The sequence below is a fragment of the Lemur catta genome, chromosome 22 (assembly GCF_020740605.2).
Source record: "Lemur catta isolate mLemCat1 chromosome 22, mLemCat1.pri, whole genome shotgun sequence".
Taxonomy (NCBI): Eukaryota; Metazoa; Chordata; class Mammalia; order Primates; family Lemuridae; genus Lemur; species Lemur catta.
Genome location: NC_059149.1, coordinates 8765824 through 8789472, shown reverse-complemented (window position 1 = coordinate 8789472; position 23649 = coordinate 8765824). Strand labels below are relative to the sequence as shown.

The following is a 23649-nucleotide window of genomic DNA, read 5'->3' as shown; positions in this document are numbered from 1 at the left end:
GGGATTTTGTTTGTTCAAAAATGAACCTATGAGTGGGCTTTTAAGGAACAAAAAGAAAAGAAAAAATTGATATGAAAGCAAACCAGCTTGGGGACAATTATTTGAGACTTGTTTCCCCAGGGATATGGCCTTCGTTCTGCTTCCCTGAGGCATCTGGGGGAGAGGAGCTGTCCAGTGGAGGCAGCAGTCTCTTCTGCTTCCCTTTGAAGTCTCAGTCCTCTACCAGGCTAAACACCAAGGGCTGGGACCCCTAGGGACAATCAGGAGGCACAAAGGTATCAAATATTAAAACACTTAAAACAACTGTCCTGAAGGAAGGAAGCAGTGGAGATGCTGTTCTAGTTAAGGAAATCTAATTTAAAAACATGTACGGTTACAAAACAGGTGTGCATCTTTAGTCACCTGCTCAGGTTACCAAAAAAACATGACATTAACGATAAGCAAGAGCCTGGGGAGCTCTGGCCTTGAAGTTCTCTTGGCAGAATGGAGTACAACTTGTATGGCACCTATTTCTCAAGCTTACAACTGCCCCCATGTGTGATAAAATTTCATTTAATCAAAATTCAATTAACAAGAACTTAGTTCTTCACTTTGCTTCTTTGAAGGAAGGGAGAAGGGAAGGAGGGAGGGAGGAAGAAAGGGACAGGAAGAGAGGACAAGAAAAACACCTGGATTTCCCTCCAAGACTCAACTTTCAGGCAATGTCCTCCTAATATTCAGTGCAATCAGTGCCACTTTCCACAGCTCTACCTTTGGGCAATATTGATATTTTCCTTTATCCCAAGCTACTATAACGTCCTAAATAATCAACTATTAAATTTTGCTCAGCATGATTTAATAAAAAAGAAAACGAACTAAAACTCTTAAGTTATATCTAAACATTTTAATCCTTGGATATAACAGTTAACTGAAGGTTTATGTGATATGAAAAGCCAGGCACAGTAGATATTCAATGAAGACAGAATTGGTTTTATAACCTCATTGCAGAATGACTACTGGAAACATCACTGCAATGAATTTTTCCCTAGATTCTAATTGAGCGGAAAGCAGACATGAAAAACAGACTGTTTTATACTGCTTCTAATCGTAGGAGATATACATACATACATACATATATATATATACACATATATATATATATATTTTTTTTTTTTAAGTAAGAGACAGGGGGTCTCACTCTGTCACCCAGGCTAGAGTGCAGTGGTATGATCATAGCTCAGTGTAACCGTGAACTCCTGGGCTCAGGTGATCTTCCTGCCTCAGCCTCCCAAGCAGCTACGATTACAAGTGTTTGCCACCATGCCCGGCTAATTTTTTTTATTTCTTGTAGAGACAAGGTCTAGCTATGTTGCTGGGATTACAGGGGTAAGCCACCCCACCCAGCCTTGAAATATATTTTTAACTAACTTTTTCAATAAAGGCAAAAAGTCTAGCCAAGTAAAATTAGATATTTTCCTATGTGCCAGATTCTATACAGCAAAAGCAAGACAGGCCAGCAAGACAGTTCTCAGGAACTAATACGCTAAAACCAAATTCAGGTTTTATGCATTTGTGGGATTCCCAAGGGTCACACTGCATCACATATCTTTTTACTGAGGGTCTAGGTAAGATATACTACAGTGAATGTATCTGCAGTACAGAAAGTTAATTTCTCTCCTTCTGTTTATTCATTTACCCAATAAACAGTATAAGATACTATATGAGCTAGGTTCCGTGGTGGGCATTTAATAAATGACGCAGGAAACTAAAAGGCTTTCAGAAATCATTTAGTTCCAAAGCCTTCATTTTACAGATGCAGAACTAAGACACCAGAATAGCTAAGTGTCCCTGATTATTCTTCATCTCGTTGCTGAGTTTGATTTTCTTCACAGTATTTAAAACCATCTGAACTTACGTACACATGTGTACAGTACGTACGCATCTTCTGGCTTCCTGCACTAGAATATAAGCACCTTGAGAGCAGGCGTCTTTACTCTTCACCATTGCTTCAATTCTTAGCAAGTGTATAGCACATTACAGTAGTCAATCAGTATTTGTTAAATGAGTAAACTACAGAAAAATGAGAAAACATGTTGAAATGTCACACTGGGACTTGTGAGATTCTAGAACCATTGTGATCTTTGCTCCAGAAAAAGATCACATTTGAGTTGTATGAAGTAATAGAACCCAGCTACCAAGGAAAAGATGAGTTGGTAAGAAGTCAACATTTCTTGAAACAGAAGATAACAAATTAATTTATTCAGGCATACCACATATAAAAGCAGATAACTGTCACAAAAATAAATATGTATTGGTTTCTTCCCAAATCAATGTCTAAAAAACATCTGCAATTCATATTATGAACTCTTTACTCAAGTTAGAATTGACTTGTTACCTCCTTACTATTATTGCTAAGCAAATTCACACACAAACCTCAGATATTAAAAAATTGAGCAGCAAGCGTCTTAAGTTACTGATGAGGATGACTTTTATAAAAACTCTAGTTGAAGTTTTAATCAATACATATGAATACTAACTCTGATTTTAATAAAACAAGTTATCTTATTACTTCAGGTTAATTTGTAGCAAACATATTAGTAATGAATGTCAAATCTAAGCTCTACTGGCAGAAGTTGGTCTAAAATAATGAAAAAAATATATAATTAACCATCTTTTCTTTGCCTTTCCTCTTCATCTTCAAAAACCAGGAATTTATTATAAGCAAATAAAAATAATTGAGGCTATTAGGACAAAGAAACATAAGAAGCAAGATTCTTAGTGTCACATTTTAAAAATATTTCTTCACTCTAATGATGTTCATTCATTTATTCAACAAATACTTACTCAGCACCTATTATAATACTCCAAGCACCTTGCTAGTGATTAGAAGAAAAAAGTTACCAGAAACATTCACATTTGAAGAGATAAAAACTGAAAAAGATCTCCTGGACTTCCAGTAAATGTGAAAGATTACAAGATTTTTCAAAAAGATGTTTCAACTTACATTTTGTTCCTCTGGTTCTAATTTGGGGATTTTGTGTGACTTGCGCTCTTCAGATCTCGATGAGTCATGCTTGTTGCTTTTTTTCCTCTTCTCTTTTCTGCTTTCATGCTTTGACTTTGTGTGCTCACTTGCCTGTACTTCATTTAAAAGGTCTCCACAAAGGGAAGACTCAAACAATTCCCTGCCATTCTGGATAGTTTTGGTTATTTTTAGTTTAATTTCAGGTGAGCCAGTCTTCTTTGGAATCACAGTTTGTGGTACCGAAGGAGGAGGTGTTGGCTGTGGAGGGGAAGGTTTTTCCAGAATTTCATGTGGTCTTGTGTTTGGAATTTCTGAATGGTAATAGTCAGTGGGGCTAAAGTTTCTAACTGCACCAAAGCCATTGGCTGACCCATTGGGATACTGATTATATGACTGGTATTTGGTTTGAGTTTCATATACACTGATTGGCGGTGGATAGCCATTTGTGAGTGGAGGAAGATCTTCTGTTGTAGGTGGGTACTGAAAGCCTTGCTGCAAGGTAGCTTCATACGGTATTTGGCCACCATCTTCAGCAATGTCACTGTTGTTATCAAAGGCATCCTCCTGGCGGATGTTGGCGGAGTCAATGAGTTGAGGTGGTTGCTGAATTGTGTTTCCCATGATCCCTTGCATGAAAGAGAAAGAGAAATCCATTGTTCTGCTCCAGCATCCTTAACTTTCCCTTTCTCTCATCGGGCCTAAAATCACAAAAGAGGGGATTAAAATGTGTTAATATCCTCATAGACTAGATGCTAATCAACTGATAAAGGATTAAACTGTTTTGAACCCAATTTTCATGTCCAGATATGCATAGATATTAGATGTTTCTAAAACAGCCAATATAATTCTGATGCAGGGAAAATACTTTTTATCTTAAATGCTTATCCGTTTGAAACTCTTGATTACTTTCACAACAGCCGTGGCAACAAAATTTTATCCTCTGTGCAAACAGGCAAAAAGTTCTGACATTCCTTTCTGTTTCCCAAGTTATAGGCAAGTCTCAGGTTAAAACAAAATAAGCAGTGTTCTGACACATATAAATTAGTTTCTATAAGAGCTTCCTTTTCTTTTTTTTATTTTTTTTGTAGGGACAGGGTCATGTTATGTTGCTCAGGCTGGTCTAGAACTCCTGGCCTCAAATGATCTTCCCACCTCGGCCTCCCAAGGTGATAGGATTACAGGCGTGAGCCATCATGCCTGGCTACAAGACCTTCCTTTAAAATCATTCATGTTTAGTCCAATGGTTCTTTTTGTTATTATAAAAACAAAATCTTGTTGCAGATATTTCAAATATCAAGTATTTAAAGTATGTAAGTGTTTAAAAGTAAAAAGGCCCCTCTCATCCGGGCTCCATCATTCCCACTCTTCTATGCCACAGACAACCACTGCAAACACTTTGGTGAGTATTCTTCCACATCTTTGTCTATTTACTGGCATAAAATTTTACAAATAAGGCTTATTTTGTGACTTGCTTTTTTAACTTAACAATATAAAATAGATATATTTTTACGTCCACATGTATAGATAATTTTCATACATATTCATTAACTGGTTGCATAATAAACAAATGTGATGTATTTAACCATCTGTGTACTCACAATCAATTAGTTGCTTACAACTGTTTGACATTATAAACACATTTACAAAAAACATTCTTAAACTATATTTTTGTACATACATGTATTTGTATAGGGCAGATTTGAAATTTTGATACTGAAAAATTGTTCTACAGGCTGTACTATATCAATGTACACTCATACCAATAATGTGTGTGTGAGGATGTCTGATTCTCTATACTCTTGCCAGTATCTAGCTGTTTTTAACAAGTGGTATATATAGCAGAAGCATCTCGGGTACTTTTACAAAATGCATGTGTCACGGTCTACCTCCTAATGATTCTGATTCAATAAATCTGGGTGAGGCCCAGAGCACGAGTATTTTAAGACCACATCCCAGCTGACTCTGATGCACACTCTTGGTTGGATCACTGCATTATAATTTTTGCATTATAATCAATGCACTGTACTTTTACAATTATTGCACCTTCTCTAGAAGGTGTCTAAAGATGCCTACATTCTGTAATAATGTTGTAATACAGAAATACATCTGTTAGGAAATGCTACAAGACCACCCTGCCTTGTCATAAGGTTTGACAAGTGCACATCTCAAGACAGAGGATTAACGGACAACCCATATATTATTTTGATAACCTCATAAACATTTCTTCTAGAAAGCTCTAAATCAGGGAGGACAAACAGGTTTTCATTACCGTGTCAACTCTGATGAACTGATTATAGCTACCTGGAATACTGAAGGATTCTGAGGCTACATCCCAGGTCAACTCTATTACCAACAATTCTATTGTTGATAATAGAATTATTAATAATACACTGATTAATAATATCTACCATCTTCTTTCCAGTAGGATTTACCATAATAATAAAGCAAGAAACCCACACAGCAAAGGGAAGAGGGGAACAAAAGCTAACAATACACTTTTCAAGGTGTATCCAATTATACAGCGGCCGTTCATTCTGTTAGCAAATGGAAATAATTTTAGAAGTTCTAAAATTGCAAACAAAGAATAAGAGCACACAAGAAATTGAACTGCCCATACTGGGAGGAGGGATAGAGAGCACTCTCATTTTCTTAGTGTCTTCTCTGGGTCAGGCACTTTATACGTTATTTAATTGTCATAACAACTCTACAAGATAGGTATTGCGATTTCTGGTTTGTAGGTAAAAGAAACCGAGCTTCATAGGGGTTAGGTGACCTATTTAAACTACAAAGCAAAGGGGCAGAACTAGAATTTGGATCTAAGCATGGCTGGCTCTAAAGCCCATGCACCACTAGATCACTTCTGTTTCCCTCAGCTATCAGTCCTGAGAGACGGATTTGTTCCTTTCGTTCATGAACTTTATTCCTTGGTCACTGTCAAAATAACAACTACTCCAATGACCACCCTTAACACATACAGCACTTTCTACGTGCCAGGCACCATTCTAAGTGTTTTACATACAATTCTATATTTAATCCTCCCAACAACTTTCAGGCAGATCTTATCTCCCATTACAGATGGGGAAATAGAGGCATAGAGAAGTTAAATGACTTGCTCAAGTGCACATTGCTAGTAATTAGTTGACAGAGCCAGTCTGGTTGCAGGGTCTGTGCTCCTGACCAGCACACCATACTTACAGATAATGCTGACAATCTGTTAGAAATCATCTCTTCATATATAGCTTAAGAATTGAAACATTACCCTAACTGAACCCTTGGCAAAAACGTATAGCTCACAGCAAAAGACATAAGAAGCAAATGTTTTAAAATTCTGTTAACACACATGAAGCAACTATACAGGTAGAATTCAAGAGTTCTCATTCATACTTCCAACATGAAGGCAAGTCAGATACTGATGTCTAACGAGATGCAACCTTGTTCTTGGTTCTTGTAACTGAAGATCAGCTTCCAGATTAGTCTCCCAAATTATAGTCTATAGGGTTTTTCAGGTATATGTATTCAGAGACTCAGATTTCTGATGCTTTGATTTAGTTCCAAATATAAGCTTTTCAGAAATTTGGTATTGTCTCCCTTCTCTTCTCTAGCCCTAGCTCCAAATATTTCATTTCAGTTTGAACTAAGAAAAGAAATAACATTACCATCTTATGATTATTTAGGAGTTTGCAATCACAGAGTGTTTATATATGCATTCTTATTTGACCCTCAAAACAACTCTGTAAGGCCGACAGGGCAAAGTGTGTGTTAGCTTCATTTTTCAGATAACTACACTGAACACTTGAGATGCTGACTTTCCCAAGACTACAAAGCTAATTACTGATTAAGCCTAAAAAAGAATCAATCTTCTGATTTCTAATCCTGTGTTCTTTCTACAATATTCCCCACCAGAGAATAACTAACTACCTAAGGACAACCTTACTATAAACTTACTACAAAAGTCATTCATTGACAACTGAATGCACTCTCCTTTCTCTAACCCAGCTTCCCTTTCGAGTATCCCAGATTTGTCATTGCTTCCACGAGTTTCTAGCTTCCCAGACTACAAACCTTAGGCTCATGTGATTCTTCTCTCTTTGTTAAGCCATAAAACAAGTCACTGAGCAAATCTTGTACTTCTTTGAACTCTCTCTCATTTGTTCTTGATCTCTGAGCCCATGTCAAGACCCAGACCAGTCCCCAGCACCACATCCTGACCTGTGATGACTAATCTTCTAGATATTTCTTGCCTCTAACTTTTTCCTGCATAGCAGTTAGATGATGCTTCCCAAAACCAAACTGCAATAAATCTATTCCCATACTAAGAAACTCTAAAACTTTGTATTATACCAAATCCCCTCCATACCTTTCAAGGTATTCTAGAACCTGACTTTTTCCTACCAACCCAAACTGTCAGTGCATGAATTAACTTTCCTGAGCATCCACTGGGCCAAATATCTGTAAACGGTGGTCTCACTTATATATTACATTTGTTCAATCCTATGAAACAAATTGTTCCCATTTTTCCTATATAACTAACAATCTCATGAGAGACACAATTGTTAAATGACCACTAATAGATACATGAGTATGGAATTTAATGAACAAACTGAAAGGAAAGATGTGAAAGAATGGAGCTCAAAAAGATCAAGCGATTTGCCTTAGTCACACAGCCAATAGAAGCTGAATAAAACGGTGAAACTCATATCTTCTAAATCCAATACCATGTTCTTTTTTTTTTTTTTTTTTTTTTTGAGACAGACTCTCGCTTTGTTGCCCGGGCTAGAGTGAGTGCCGTGGCGTCAGCCTCGCTCACAGCAACCTCAGACTCCTCAGTTTAAGCGATCCTCCTGCCTCAGCCTCCCGAGTAGCTGGGACTACAGGCATGCGCCACCATGCCAGGCTAATTTTTTCTATATAGATTTTTAGTTGGCCAGATAATTTCTTTCTATTTTTAGTAGAGACGGGGCTCACTCTTGCTCAGGCTGGTCTCGAACTCCTGACCTCGAGTGATCCTCCCGCCTCGGCCTCCCAGAGTGCTAGGATTACAGGCGTGAGCCACCACGCCCGGCCCCAATACCGTGCTCTTGAGGCGGCAGCTGCCTTACGATCTACAAACTATCCAGACTTCCCACTTTTTCACTTTTTTCCAACATGCTCCATATCCATAATCCAAACGCCTATTTGACAGCTCCTCTCATATCTTAAAATATCTAATAACAAACTCTTAGTTTTTATTCTACTTAAATGTGTCCTTCCCCCAATCTTTCCCATCCAAAAATAAATAAATAAAACCTCTACATATCAGCTGTTGAAGCCAAAAACCTGAGAATCAAGATACATCTCTCCGCCTCACTCCCACGCCTACCCACTCCATCGGCAAACTGCCTGAGTTTTCTCTCTCACACTTGTCTATTTCTTTCCATTTCTTTTGCTCCTGACACCAGTCCAAGCTGTGACGAAACCTCACCTTGTCTGTTCCACAGTTAGCTTCCCAGTCTCCGTGCTTCTCCTCCAGCCTCTCTAGAATCCACTTCTCCATATACTATCCAGTGACCTTTCCAAAACAACTCCAATCATGCAACTATCCCCCTGAAAACCTTCAACAACACAGCAAGGAAATGAAACTACTGCTGTGCTCAACAACACAGATGACCCTCACAAATGTCATTGTGAGTGAAAGCCACCAGACACAATGATTCCACTTATACAGCATACAGTGCAATTTTATTTATGCAGGTTCAAAACTACGATAAAAGTAAAACTAAATCTATGGTGACAGCTGTCAGAATACTAGTTGCTTGTTGGGTGGGGAGCTGTAGATACTGGAGGGAGTCATGAGGGAAGTTTCTGGGGTACTGGTTATATTCAATTCATTGCTCTAAATGATGGTTACATGGTTTACTAAAATAAACCAAAACCAAAACCTTCAATGCCTTCTCACTGCACGCAAATGAAATCCAAACTCCTTCTCATGCCCAGCAAGCCCCTGCACAGTCAGTCCTCAGCTTCCTTTTCCCAAATCGTCTCTGCCCTGCACTCACTGCACTTGAGCCACACTGGCTTCTTTTCAGTTTCTCAAATGTGCCAAGTTCACAGGCGCTGCTCCAGCTCCCTGGAAAACCCATAACCCCTCAGAGAGGCCTTCTGGGGTCCCCTGCTCACTCTCCTTACTAAGCCTACTTTTCCTCCTTTATAGCACTTACCACCACATGTGTTAAACAAGAATGTGATTGCCTTGTTACTCTCTCTCCCCCTCACCTGACTGCCCTCTCTCTGAGGCCAGGAGCATGTGTGTCTTACTCAATGCTGGACACTCAATATTGTTCAATTAATAAATGAGGGAAAGACTACCTGCCCTCAAATGGCTTATAACTAGTATCCCTCCATTTATCTGCCAAATTTCTGGGTATATTAGTTTTCAACATAACTTTACTCACCCACTAACCCCTTGTTTTATAAAAATGTGTTATGCTCCTTATAAAAAAAAATTAAAATAACATTGATACCCATAGTTATGTGGTCAACTGCTCTTGCACAAAGGTGCCAAAGTAATTCACTGGGAAAGGACAGTAATTCCAACGAATGGAGCTAGAACAACTGACTGGATATCTGTATGAAAAAAAGTGAACTTCAGTCTATTATACACAAAAATAACTAAAATTAGTTTATAAACCTAAATGCCAAAGTCAAAACTATACAACTTCTGGAAGAAGATATAGGAGAAAATATAACACTGTGTTAGGCAAAGATTTCTTACATAGGACACAAAAACCACAAAAAAGGAAAGGAAAAGATTGATAAAATGGACTTCAGAATAGTTAAGAAGGCCGGGAGCAGTGGCTCACACCTGTAATCCTAGCCCTCTGGGAGGCTGAGGCAAGAGGATTGCCTGAGGCCAGAGATTTGAGGCTGTAGTGAGCTATGAGGACACCACTGCACTACAGCCCAGGCAATACAGCAGACCCTGTCTCAAAAAAAAAAAAAAAAAAAAAGAGTTAAGAAAGCAAAAAGGCAAGTTATAGGCAGGGAGAACATATTTGCAAAACACATCTAACAAAGGGCCGATATAAGTATCAGGAACATATTTATATGCTTACATTCTAAGAAATGGGGACTCACTAAGGGTTTCTAAGCAAAAATGAGACAAGTGAAATGACTGTTTAAATATCTGTTACCCCACAGATCACTTACTAATTACAAACAGAAATATGTGCAATGCAGATTTCTGGTGGTCACCATTTTAAACAAGTACCTAAACATGGCATTAGCAGTAGCAGTACGTGCCTCATGATGTGACATAGTAACACATCATCAGCTTTGAAGTATTCTTCCTAATGCTTAAACTGCATCTAAAATGAGGACATGATCAGACAAATCCAAAATGTGGGACATTCTCTCAGACAACTGGCTTGGGCTCTTCAAAAAAGCTAATGTCATAAACAAACAAACAAAAGGTAGAAAGACAACCCTAGATTAAAAGAGACAAGATTTAACAACCCAATGCAATACATGAACTCTGAGTCTTAGATTTAAATACACACTGATAAAAAGATATTTTGGAGACAACTGGAGAATTCTAAACATGAACTGGGTATTAAACAATGAAACTATTAATTTCTAAGAGTATAATAATGGTATTCTGTTTATATAACAGAATGTCCTTATTCTTAGGAGAGCCATGTTGAAATATTTAACATGTCATGGTATCTACAACTTTCAAATGGTTCTAGATTTTAAAAAGTATATATGGCTAAAGTAAAGCAAATGAGGCAACATGTTAACAATTGGCTAATCTAGGTGTTGACCATAATAGTCTTTAATCTTTTCTAAGGGTTTGAAATTTTTAAAGTGAAAAGTTGGGAAAAAATAAAAACAAATCACTTGGCTAGGGTTTGGAAGTAGCACTGAAAATAAAAAGCTATAGTTTCCTAAAGTAGTCAGAACATACGTTAAATTTTGGTATTATATTCTGAGCAACCAAGCCAAAGGGTCTACATTGTTATATTTTCCAGAAAGCCTAAGCATGAATTGGGCCATACTTTTTCATATTATGCCTCCAAATAATACAATAATGCAATCAAGAAAGCAGTTTTGATGATTGTTTTTTAAAAGATATTTCAAGACTACAACTAAATTCTTTTACATAATGATTTTTATATGTATTGGAGTCTGGCAACCAGCCTTCAAACAATAAACACACCAATTGATAAAACTGGTAAGACTTCACTGACTTAGGAGGCTCTCCACGGACCACTTTGGTTGAGTACAGGCCCAGAATCAAACTGGTGAGCACCTGTAGTCCCAGCTATTTGGGAGGCTGAGGCAGGAGGATCACTTGAGCCCAGGAGTTTGAGGCTGCAGTGAGCTATGATGACACTACTGGGCTCTAGCCCAGGCAACAGAGTGAGATCTTGTGTCAAAAAAAGAAAAAAAAAAAAAAAAAGATAAAACAATCAATGAATGCTTTTTCCTTAATTTTGTTGAAGCTGCCCACAGTCAGTTTTAAAGCAAAAAAAAAAAAAGGTTGAAAATTAGCAACTGAAGCATTCACAGAAGGAGTGATAATAGAAAAGTTTATAGAAACCTTAATCCAAATCAGATACAGGATTTATAAAAAGGAATCATGTCATATGTTTCAGAGGACCAGCTTGAGGCTATAAATATCAATTAAGTATTCATAATATGTTAAATATATAGTTTAAGTCACTGTAATAAATTCATAAAATAAACCAGTCTCTTTGATAGAACATACATATTGCTGGATTTTATTTCATAGAATTACATGTTGTGCTGTATATATTCATTCTTTCTATGTTTAAAATGCCAGTCTGTTCTCAACGAGAAAACTTCGTATTATACTTCAAAATTCCTTATAATGATATTATTTAAGACTTCTGGAATCAGAAGTGGTTCTAAGGTGTCATATAAGATACCTGTTTTTGTTTTTTGACCCAGCTACCCCATAAATACATTCCTAGGTTAATTTGTAAATCTAACCACATTGATCTCCTGATTAAAATCCTTCAGTGGTTTCCCACTGCCCAGAAAATGTCTGAACACCATGACTGACAGAGCACATAAGGCTGTCCAAGCAAAGTCTCTACCTACCTGTTCAACCTCAAGTTACTTTTATCCTCTAGTAATGTTGAATTACTGGAAATGACCACGCGCACTATTTCATTCCTGTGTCTTTACAGCGTTATCTCCTATGCGTAATATGCCCTTTTACTTTTTTTTTTTTGCTTGACTCTTAACCATCTTTTGAGCTCCGGAAGTCATTTCCAAGAAGTAGTCACTTAAGCTCTAAATTAGTCTGAGTAACTTTCCTCTGTATTCCTAAGACACTCCATGCATGCCTCTTAGAATTAATCATGAAACAATCTGTTTATGTGAGCTTTCTTAAGAGCAGGAAGTAATTTTATTCCTATATAAAATTACCAACTTAGAACTCAACTCAAAGGCTCAGAGGAAGAACTTCAATAAATCTTTGAAACTGAACTATGTAAACTTAAGGGAATTACTACATATAAATGAAATGCTTTAAGGAGCTGTTGAGGGTCTTTGCATGGAGATAATGAGAATAAAAAAGCAGTTACAATCTCCTCAGGTGATATCATTGGTAAAAATTGACTGCCAACTGCTTACTTAGACACCACTGATTCTCTTTAGTTCTAGGCTAAACTTCCCTGCAACGTTTGAAGTCCCAAGAGACTGGCATGAAGTCAAATGAACTTTCAGGGAGTGTTAACTCAACCAAAGACCAAAAAAAAAAAAAATATATATATATATAAATCTTCTTATACAAACATATCTATTTAAAATCTTATTAATACTATTGGTCCGAAATTCAGAATGTGGCAACTCTGAAAACACAACTGTCATAGTCATAGTTAATTGAATCAGCATGAACATCATTCTTTATTTTCCAAAGCTATTCTAGTAAATATAATCAATCATACTACAAAAAAAAGTGTACTTGATACATCTGCATTAGAATTTTTACAGCTAGAGAAAAATAGTGGAATTTATCGTGATTTCCACAACACAGAGGAAGAGGGTAGTCTTCCTTTTACCCCAGCATAAACAAGGGATCCAGATGTTTCTTTATGTGAACTGTTGCAAGGAACATTTCTCAAGGTTTATGATAAATCCAGTCTGCATGTGTTTCCATAGTAACAGGAATGGAGTGCATGCAGATAGTCTACAGCAGTGAACCAGCTATGCTCGTTCTTGAAAACCTAGCATTTTTACATTTGGCAATTTCTGTAGCAAGAACATTATTTAAAAAAAAAAAAAACCATTTTAAAAGACATATAATGTTGAAAAATTAAAGGATCATTTTATTTTAAAACCCAAAAACTGAAATGCAGTACATACAGGCAAGCTTAAGTATGGATTCTTTGAGGCCGGGCACAGTGGCTCACGCCTGTAATCCTAGCACTCTGGGAAGCCGAGGCGGGTGGATTGCTCGAGGTCAGGAGTTCGAGACCAGCCTCAGCAAGAGCGAGACCCCGTCTCTACTAAAAAAAAATAGAAAGAAATTATCTGGCCTACTAAAATATATATATATAGAAAAAAATTAGCCGGGCATGGTGGCGCATGCCTGTAGTCCCAGCTACTCAGGAGGCTGAGGCAGTAGGATCGCTTAAGCCCAGGAGTCTGAGGTTGCTGTGAGCTAGGCTGATGCCACGGCACTCACTCTAGCCAGGGCTACAAAGTGAGACTCTGTCTCAACAAAAAAACAAAAAAAAAGTATGGATTCTTTGAAGTATAAAGAGAAAGTTATCAAATATATTCATATACTGATTTCTAACTGATCACTTAATGTGATCCTGTATTTGAAATCAATCTATTAATAACATATACATACGTACTCCCCCCGAACTTCCTCAGAATATGACTCACAATTCATGATAAAACATGAATATCTCTGGGTGACAACACCAAGGGAAATTCTCATTTGATGATTTTTTTCCCCCAAATCTACACCAAGAAGAAAATGGGGGAGGGGATAGTTAATTTTTTTAAAGATATGGCCCATTGTTTTCAGTACATGGGTTTGCTAGAGTGAAACCAGAGCCTCTATAAAGCAAAAACTTGAGAGAACATGCTTAACCTATAGGAAGAATGCTAAAATTCCCTTAATGCCAGCATTTTTAAAGACCTCATTCTTTTTGGTTCTGTATTCTATTCATATTTTAATCTAATCATATAATCTGAGTGATCCTTTGACTATAAGCTATAAATTCTGTACTGTCCATTTTGGCTGTCATCACTTAAAGGTTATTTAATATTTAGTAATATAATAGCAAATGTTTGTTGTTTAAAAATAACAGAGGTATGTTATTTTGTTTTATTACATCTTTTATAACTGTAAACTATTCATCCTTTTTTGGAAGTAGGAGATAAATATTTTTTAAAAGCCCAAACACACACCTTTAAAAATGAGCAAAAACAAACAGCTATTAAGTTTGAACAGAAGCAAAAGTCAATTTCTACCCTCTGGACAGAACACAAATTACACTAAGAAACCATTATTTTTGTTTTGCAAGCCATGAGTCCTTTCTAATCACATTTTAACTTTATCCTCCTGCCCCCACATAAAAAGCAGGGATGGGGTTGGGAGTTTATGGAGGAAAAAAAAAAACAAAAAAAAAAGCCAACCAGCTGGTTCTAAGAACTTGACCATGCCTCTATTGCATTAAAAAGGAAATGAACAACAAAATTCATCTTTTATTCACTAAAAGCAGCTAGAATCAATATTATCTAATGTAGCCCTCCTTATAGACAAGCAATAACCAAATTTGGTACAGCGACTACACAACTCATTGTCAACCTTTCAAACAAAATGGAACCTGCTTGAAAATTTTTTGCCAAGGAAATACAAACAAAATTACAAATGGAAGTGGTTGTTTCATTTGTTTTTAGATTATTTTATCCTTCGAGGCAACAAACACCCCATCAGATTACAAGATTTAACTATTTTATCCATAAACAGAACAAAGAGTTTGGCATCTAAATGTTACACAGTTGGTAGTTACAGGTATCAAAAAAAGTTTTAAATACAATAGCACAGATGCAAATTACTTGTGATTACTTTGGGCATTTTCTGTCAAACAATTTGTTAAATTCCCATGGTAATGCATGTATTTGGACTTCCCAAGGCCATTATATGATATAATGACATTAATTCTACAGATACCTAACAAATTTTTAGTTCCCCTATGGCTTTTTTAAAGAAAATTTGAGGATGTCAAAATTATGAGGTTTGAAAAAACTGCTGGTCAAACTCTGAATCATTTAAATAAGTTTAACTACTATTCTGGTTGAGGCTGATTCTTTGAAAGTTTAAGGCTATGATTTAGGAGAAAACATTTTCCTGCACTACTTTTTAGCAGTTATACTAATAAAACATCAATTCTCCAAATGACACAAAGGGCTTACAGCATTTTAGTATGTAAAATAAATGTTCTATATTAGTAACCCTTATCTGGGTATCTTGACTTAAAGGTACTTTCCGAGGTAGCCTTTTAAAAAGAACTCTAAGCTGCTGACTAATTTCTGGGCTAAACTGGAAAATCTGGTTGCTTCAAAAATAAACAATTCAGGAAAGAATATATTCCCACTATATTTTCACATAATTTTACTCACTTTCCACCAAGATACGAAGCAAATCATGTCATTTTTATACAACTACTGACAACATGCATCTGAAACAATGTAGTCTTGCTCTGTCTACACATAATAAACTCAAGATGTATCAACAGAAGTTACCCTTCTAGAACAGGCTTGGCTACATGACATTTAGTCATTAAGTAACTAAGGAAAAGAGTAAGAATGGCTACTCTTTTCAATAACTGCGGGAGAATAAAATGTGAATTTGATCCTTGAACAACAAAAAACAAAATAGAAATAAATACTGGTGATTTTCTCCTCTTTTGCCCTACCAAGATATGATATTTTGTCCTTTCTTTTTTTTTAATTAAAAAAAAAAAATTTTTTAGAGATGGGGTCTCACTACATGGCCCAGGCTGCAGTGCCGTGGCTATTCCCAGGTGCAATCATATTGCATTATTGCCTTGAACTCCTGGGCTCAAGTGATCCTCCTGCCTCAGCTGCCTTCATAGCTGGAACTACAAGCATTCACTACCATGCCCAGCTTGTCTTACTTTCTTAAATACACAGTAATATTCCTATAGAATGCCTGCTAATCTATCAATTTTACTCAATTTAAATAAGAATTAAAAGGCCACATACTGAATGATTCCATTTATGTGAAATGTCCAGAATAGGCAAATCCAGAGAGACAGAAAGATGATTAGTGGTTGCCAGGAGTTGGGAGCACGGAATGAATAGAGGGTAACTGCTAATGTGCATGGGGTCTCTTTTAGGGGTGATGAGGAAGTTCTGGAGTTAGAGAGTGGGGCACAAGCTGCACAACCTTGTGAATACACTAAAATTCACCAAGGTATATACTTTAAAAGGGTGAATTTTATGGAACATTGAAGTATATCTCAATAAAAAATAGAATGCCCTAGGGGGGAAAAAAAATCAAGAAAGCACTTATATATGTTTCTCAACAATAAAGTCTACAATACCCATTCAGAGAATTACTGATTTGTACACACATTAAATGTGTTTAAAATAAAAGCTTTACATTTATTATTAAGCTACAGTAATTAAAAGGTAAGGTACTAGAAAGGGCTAGACAATGAAACAGAATAAGATTCTAGACACAGACCCAAGCTTATATGGGAACGTGGCATGGGACAGAAGCAGCCTGCAGAGTAGTGAGGAAGGGACAGAGAAGATTCAAAGAATGGTACTGAGACAACCGCTTATCCAGAGAGAAAAAAGTTTAGACCCTCACCATAGAGTATGCCAACCCCAGGTGGATTAAAGACCTAATATAAAAAATAAAACTTAGGAACTTTAAGAAAAAACAGAAACAGGAGATCTTTATGAACTCGGGGTGGGAAAGGATTGCTTAAATAATCCATAATGAGTATAAAACACATAGGCAATGATTGACAAAAATCAACAACATCAATCTTAAAAGCTATACGACAAAAGACAACACAAAAAGTGAACAGACCACCCCAGCCTGGGAGAAGGTAACTGCAATGCATAAATCAAAGCTGACTTCTACCCTCCAACTTTCTTCCGAATCTGCCCATTCTTGTTACAGTTCATTAGCTCTACCTTATCTCCTCTCATCTGGATTAGAAGGACAGCTTCCTAACTGATCTTTCTGCTTCCAATGCTGTCTACCTCCAGTCCACCCTCTACAGCATTGACAGTACTTAAAAACAAAACAAACAACCATTCAAATATAATAACATGCCATGGTTCTCCATGCCTCAGAATCAAATACAAAAAGTTGAAGGCCTTCACGAGTTGGGCCCTGCCTATCCTGCCCACCCGTGTCTCCTGCTACTTCAGCTTTCCCATCTTGCCTTCCATCATTCCAGCATTTCTCCTCTAATTTCCCACCACCCTTTAAGATTCTATTTAATCGGAGGCGTTAAAATACTGCAAGAAGCTTTTCCAGACCACCCCTCACACCTCACACCCCCTCTGAAGCCAGGCCAAGTATCCCCTGCCACTGGCACAGCATCCTACCCAAACTCTAGCTAGCATCCGATACACCGTGTAGGGCCCTCGTGACATAAAGGGACGGTGTGTGTGCGTGCATGTCTGTGTGTGTGTAATCTCAAAACATCTGTGTAAGAAATAATAGTAAAATACTTTATTACATCAGTTCTGGATACCAGCTGCTGTTTGTTAATTGCCCTCTGTAGGCTGAGACAAGGTTGGGCCGAGGTTCACGCCAGCTCCCACTTCTTTCCCATTCTGCTGCTGCTACAATGGGAAGAACACCAAAAGTTACAGCCAGGTTGTCCTCACCGCAACCTACATAGGCTTCTCTAATAAAACAAATATTTATTGAGCATCTACTGGCCAGACCCTGAGCTAAGCACTAAAGTTATAAGGATGAAATTCAGACAAAGTCCCGGCAATCATACAGCTTACTGGAGAAAGGCAATAAAGGAAAAGTGCTGGAGACGAGGCTCAGAAATTACTCTTGGTTAGATTCATTTATTCATTTAATATTGAGTGCCTGTATTATGTTACACTACATAATTCTAGGAAAGAAAACAACTCAGATGCCAAAAAACATGGAGAAACTGGAAGTTTATGTTGAGGACATACAACTAGTTCATCTCTGAATGCCCAGAGCCAACTACAGTGCCTGGAACATTACCAGTAAACACATCAATCCTAAACAGAAGGGAGTATTACACTAAGGGGCCACAGGATTGGATTAACAATTTAAATAATACAAGCTAATACCATTAATAACTAGTATTGTTGAAATGTCACAGGCTATTTGTTAACAGCATGCATTTAGACCCAAGCATAGATTTGCTTTTTCCCAAGAAAAAACTCATGTATAAAACTTACGAAGTATCTGCAGTATGATTATTCATATGTCCAATACAGAATCACACTGACAGCAGGTAACCAGGTCACTAAGAGGAAAACACAACTAAACACAATTTGCCCAATTATTTTCATACTTTTTAAAAATGTTAAGTATGTAAACTTTTTTTATTTCAGCAAGTAATCTTTTCATCAGAAAAATAAAATTACAGAAAATATTTTATTGACTAAGTGTTAGAAATACTGAATATAAATACATCATCCAAAAGAATCACAAACTGACAAATATTTTTCTGAGAACTTTAAACATTTACATAACCATATTTAATATGTTATTCTCTATCATGAATCTAATAATTCAACAAGCATATAGGCAAGCATATATTCTACTGACAATATATTATGATTCATATTTTCCCAAAGAGTGGGTATGTTATGACATGAAGCTTTGTCTTTTGTGTAAGTGTATAAAAACTACAGTCATTATTAACAGGATAAGAAAAACTGTCACAACAGCATCATTGTGAACATAACACGTGATAAAAAGAATATGGAACTCTAATAAAATGACTTCTTTTCTGTATCACTTATGGCCTAATACAAAACCTGTGCTAAACACAGCATCCATTTATATTAGAACGCCATGCTATATTTGAAGGTCTTTGAGTAACTTTAGTGCTCAGAGAATTGCCAAATGTGTTTAGATAATTGAAGTTTGTATTTATCTTTAATTTCGACAGCAAAGTGTAGCAGTTCCTTTTCAGTCATGGAAAGAAAAAATAAACAAAACTACTTCAATCTTAACAAAGGTGCTGGGCACTTTTATGTCTTGCTCACTGCTGTATCCCTATCTGCTAGTGCCACAAGTGAATGAAGAAAGCTGTTAAATGAATACAGGGATGGCAGAAAACACAATCTTGCCAAGGACAGAGTAGCCTGTACCATTCGGGTGGGCCCAATGTAATCACAAGGATCTTTTTAAGTAAAAAAGGTAGGGAAGAGAAGGGTCAGAGTGATTTGAAGACACTATGCTGCTCACTGACAATGGAGGAAGGGGGCCACAAACCCAGGAATGCAGGTGATCTCTAGAAGCTGGAAAAAGCAAGGTAGCAGAGACCTCCAGAGCCTCCAGACGGAAGCAGCTCTGCTGATACCTTGATTTTAGCTCCGTGTGACCCATGTCAGACTTCTGACATCCAGAAATGTAAAATAATAAACTTGTGTTAAGACAACAAATTTGTCACAATTTGTGACAGTAGCACCGGGGGCTTTTCTGAAAGCATTTCCACTCACTTTTTCTTCTTTAGTTTCATGCACATCCGCACAAGGCATAACAGGGAGTGCGGGAGAATCTTCTTAGATTCATTAACCTAAGATTTAGGGCACCTAAAATAGAAATACCACTTTAAAAAGAAGTCCTACTCCATCACAACATAAATAGTCCTATCTGTAGATACAAATATGCCGTGACCTACAATTTGTCCCTGGACAGTAAGGAAAAGCCATTAGGTTTTAATTGCTGGTAGGGTGTTGCTGTCACCTTTCAGACATGCAGAAGAAACGGCAGTGATTCTTCCCCATGTCACTGGCACAGCCGCCACTGCTGTCTATGCTCTGGAGTTTATTTTCATTCTAGGTGTACACCTGACACAAATAACAAAATAGCAGTCAAGCCATTACTATGCATGATACAATTATACGCTATGGGTACTTTGATTATTAAAATACTTACTGTACTTAATATTTTCAATTTCTGACAACTAAAATCTCTGGGCCACATTGGATTTTGTGTCTTTCACAAAAATATGTAGGGAAAAAGAAAGTTTGTAGTATTAAAGACAGCACTATAGCAAGAATCATTTTTAAAAAAAATCTGTTAATTTAAACATATAATAGTCACAGTTTTTTAAAAAAGTCTCTCGTAGCCATCCCAAAGAACTATGTTAATCCAACATTTTTTCTAAGGAATAACTGCTAAGTAGAAATTTATTTTATAAAGGTAAATAATGTATAGGTTTCCTAAATAAAGAGGCTTGCATTCATATCTTAAATATTGTTTAGCTATTTAAGAATATGTATCGGAACAGCTGAGTAAAAACAAAACCTTTTCCACATTTATCATGTTGGCATTTAAAAATCAGAAATTAAATCACCTAATTTACTATAAAAGAATACTTGGTCTCTACGCACAGATGACACAAACAGTATCAGCCAAATATTGCTTATGTCAACGTGCTATGTCTGCTACACAGTGACATTCATTCATGGATCCTAAGTCAAAACACCACACTGGAAGATTAGGAGTTGGCAGTTCTCTCCATTCCACCAACACCATACAAATGACTTTGAGCAAATCCTATAACCCATCTTCACTAAGAAATGAGACTGACTAGGCAAAAACTGACCATGGAAATACCTTCTCATGTTTATTTACATTTTCCAACTCTATGATGCAAATAGGAACTGCTTTAGTTCATATTGTATGACTGGACAAAAGTTTGTTTTTAAATTAAGAGTTCTCGGAGAAACATTTCTATATAAAATAATTCTAAACTAATCAGCTTGAATTACCCAAACCAACACTGCCAAGATAATCAAAAGCTGAGTCTCACCTTGCCTCTTCCCAGACTCCAAGTGCCAGGTTATATATCTGTTTCCATGCAGAGTCCTATTTTTGTTTTGTTTGTGACTTGGTCCATTACTGAACACCAGCTATGTACCAGACCCTGTTCTAGGTCCTGAGAATTCAAAAGAAATAAGATGCTGTTCTCATGGAGCTTAAATAAACAAAAAAAATTCAGATAACGATACACTACTATAAAACAGGGTAATATGATACAGTCACCGGGGAGGGGGGGCTAGATTGTATGAAAAGGACTAATGGAATCAAAACCAGGAATCAGTCCTGCAGAAAGGCTGGAGGAAGAAAAGAGAAGAGAGGATCACCAGGCCATCACTTTTATTTCCTTTGCATTCACTTTGTTTCAGGGGCTTGTGAGGTATGGCTATAGTAAAAAGATTTAAATTAGGGTTCAGTCAAATATTCCAAGTTTAAGCCTTAAATATTATTTAACCATAAAGTCCAAAATATACTGAAATGAAGGCAATGTGTTCTTTATTTAAATTATTTTGTTGGTCAGCAGTCTATAATCTGTTAATTACTACATTGATGAAAAGAATTTTAAAAAATACTCTGGCTTTCCAACAATTACTGAAAAGCTAGTTCCTGTGTACAGATTCATTCACTAAGATAATGAGCATTCTAGAAAAATGAGATTTTAAAAATTCAACTCCATAAAAACACATAAATACAGTAATCACAAGAGCAAAGGATGTGAAATTATGTCCACTTCTACTTAATTCTTTCTGTTCACTACAAATATCTAAATCTATGCTAGCCACATATAACTATCTAAATTTAAACAAGATAAAATTAAAACTTTAGTTCCTCAGTTACACTAGCCATATTTCAAATGTTCAATACCAACATGTGGCAAGGGCTACCATACTGGTCAGTGCAGATAAAGAATATTTCTATCATCATAGAAAATTCTAGCAGACAGTGCTGATTCACATTACTTTTCAAATTTGACATAAATAAAAACATCCTTTAAAAGCTTATAAAAAATAAGGTTAACTATAAACTTCTTTAAGAAAGTGAATAGTATTGTGACACTGGAAAGAAGTCACATAGAGCACGTTTAGCAAACAGATCTATATGCTAGAATAAGACAAACTCAGATAAAGCCAGGGACAAACAAAATGTCCATAAATAGAGGCACGTACTCTAACGTTGATCTTACAGTCACGAGACTGGAACTACTAAATTATGTACTTTAAATCAGTTCTGCTTCTACCTATAACTTAGCTGCATACATTTTGAAGACATATAACATCTTTGGGATTTCAGTCATAGTTTATAATGGAGGTTAGTTAAATCAGGTGATTCAGAGATCTGAAGTGATGGGAAAATGAGCTGGGAGTCTTCCGAGTTACTAACACATAAGTATATGGCTTGGATTTTCATTCTGACAAGAACATATGTGGTTTAAAAAATTAAGTTTAAGTCTTACATACCACCTTGACATTATTTAAAGATGACCTTTATTTGCAATATCAAATAATTATATAAAGTTCACAACCAGTATTCATCTACAAAAATTGGATTTTAAGGGGTAAAATCATCATGACCACCATAACTCTTTACAAAATTCTCTTAAGAAATGTTAGAGCACTTGCACATTTTCTTCTAATTTTTACTTTTTAATTTTCTTGAGTTTAAACTATTAATGGAGCAAAACTATGTTTAAAAGTATAACTGTACTCCACAATTTGTTTATTTAGTGTCATCACTGAAAATGTTTTCTGAAACTTTCACTTAAAATTTTCCACTGAAAATGTGTTAAGAGAAAGATGATAATCAAAGACATTAAAATATCCTAAATTAGGACTGACCTTTGTGAAACGGAACATAATTAGTTAACAAAATACAAAAAAAAAACCCCTGTATTTCATTTAACCATACACCCTGTCATTAAATTCAATCACACAGTTTTCACTTGATTATGATTCCATTAAGTTACACAACATTTTAGATTGCTTTGTAGTTCTTATTTTTTCCTGACTAAACCACATTACTATTGAACCGCCTCACACCAATTCAAAACTTACTAGTGAAACACCCTGTTTCCCTTATCTATTTGGTTTAACCTCAACTGTCTTCACTTTGTTCTTGACCACACCTGGCAACAACAGACAGGGTACTACCACTTGAAGAAAATTTACACTAAATTATTTTCCAATCCCTTTACAGCAAGGGTACTGGCTCACAATGAAAACTGCTACAACCTGAGTAACTTTTACCAGTCATCTTGTTCCATTCACTATGAAATCTAGTAAATTAACAATTCATCCACATATTTTCCTACCTTTTCCCCAAACTTTTAAATTATAGTAAAATGGTTTCTAAGATTGGTTCTTAAAATTTTACAAATGTTCAAATTTCACCATCTTTTATCTTATATCCTCCATTCCCCACAAAAAGGCAAAAGAGAATGTATGCCAAAAATGGCAGGTAGTTTTTAAAGTACTAAGGAATTTATCATATCTAAAATAATAATTTACTAAACTTATCTTTTCTAGAAAGACCAGTCTGGATTTGCCCCTGTTTGTTTGTTTGATTTATCATTTTAGAATTTTAGGTTCAA

The 23649-nt window shown here is 36.3% G+C and overlaps 1 protein-coding gene across 9 annotated transcripts in view; it reads right to left on the bottom strand.

The window, feature by feature from the left end:
- The window catches only part of NSD3 (nuclear receptor binding SET domain protein 3), a 98772-nt gene that overhangs the window by 64757 nt on the left and 10366 nt on the right, over positions 1-23649 (bottom strand). For 2 of the 9 annotated variants that reach the window (XM_045535879.1, XM_045535880.1), the window contains exons 2-3: positions 21055-21180; positions 2984-3702 (exon numbers count right to left, since the gene is read on the bottom strand). In XM_045535879.1, the coding sequence (XP_045391835.1) occupies positions 2984-3658 (675 nt within the window). In that variant the 5' untranslated portion in view covers positions 3659-3702; positions 21055-21180. Of the gene's footprint in view, positions 1-2983; positions 3703-17754; positions 17900-18463; positions 18588-19735; positions 20084-21054; positions 21261-23649 lie in introns of those variants that run through there. The other 7 variants (XM_045535883.1, XM_045535875.1, XM_045535882.1 and 4 more) reach the window with 7 other exon arrangements.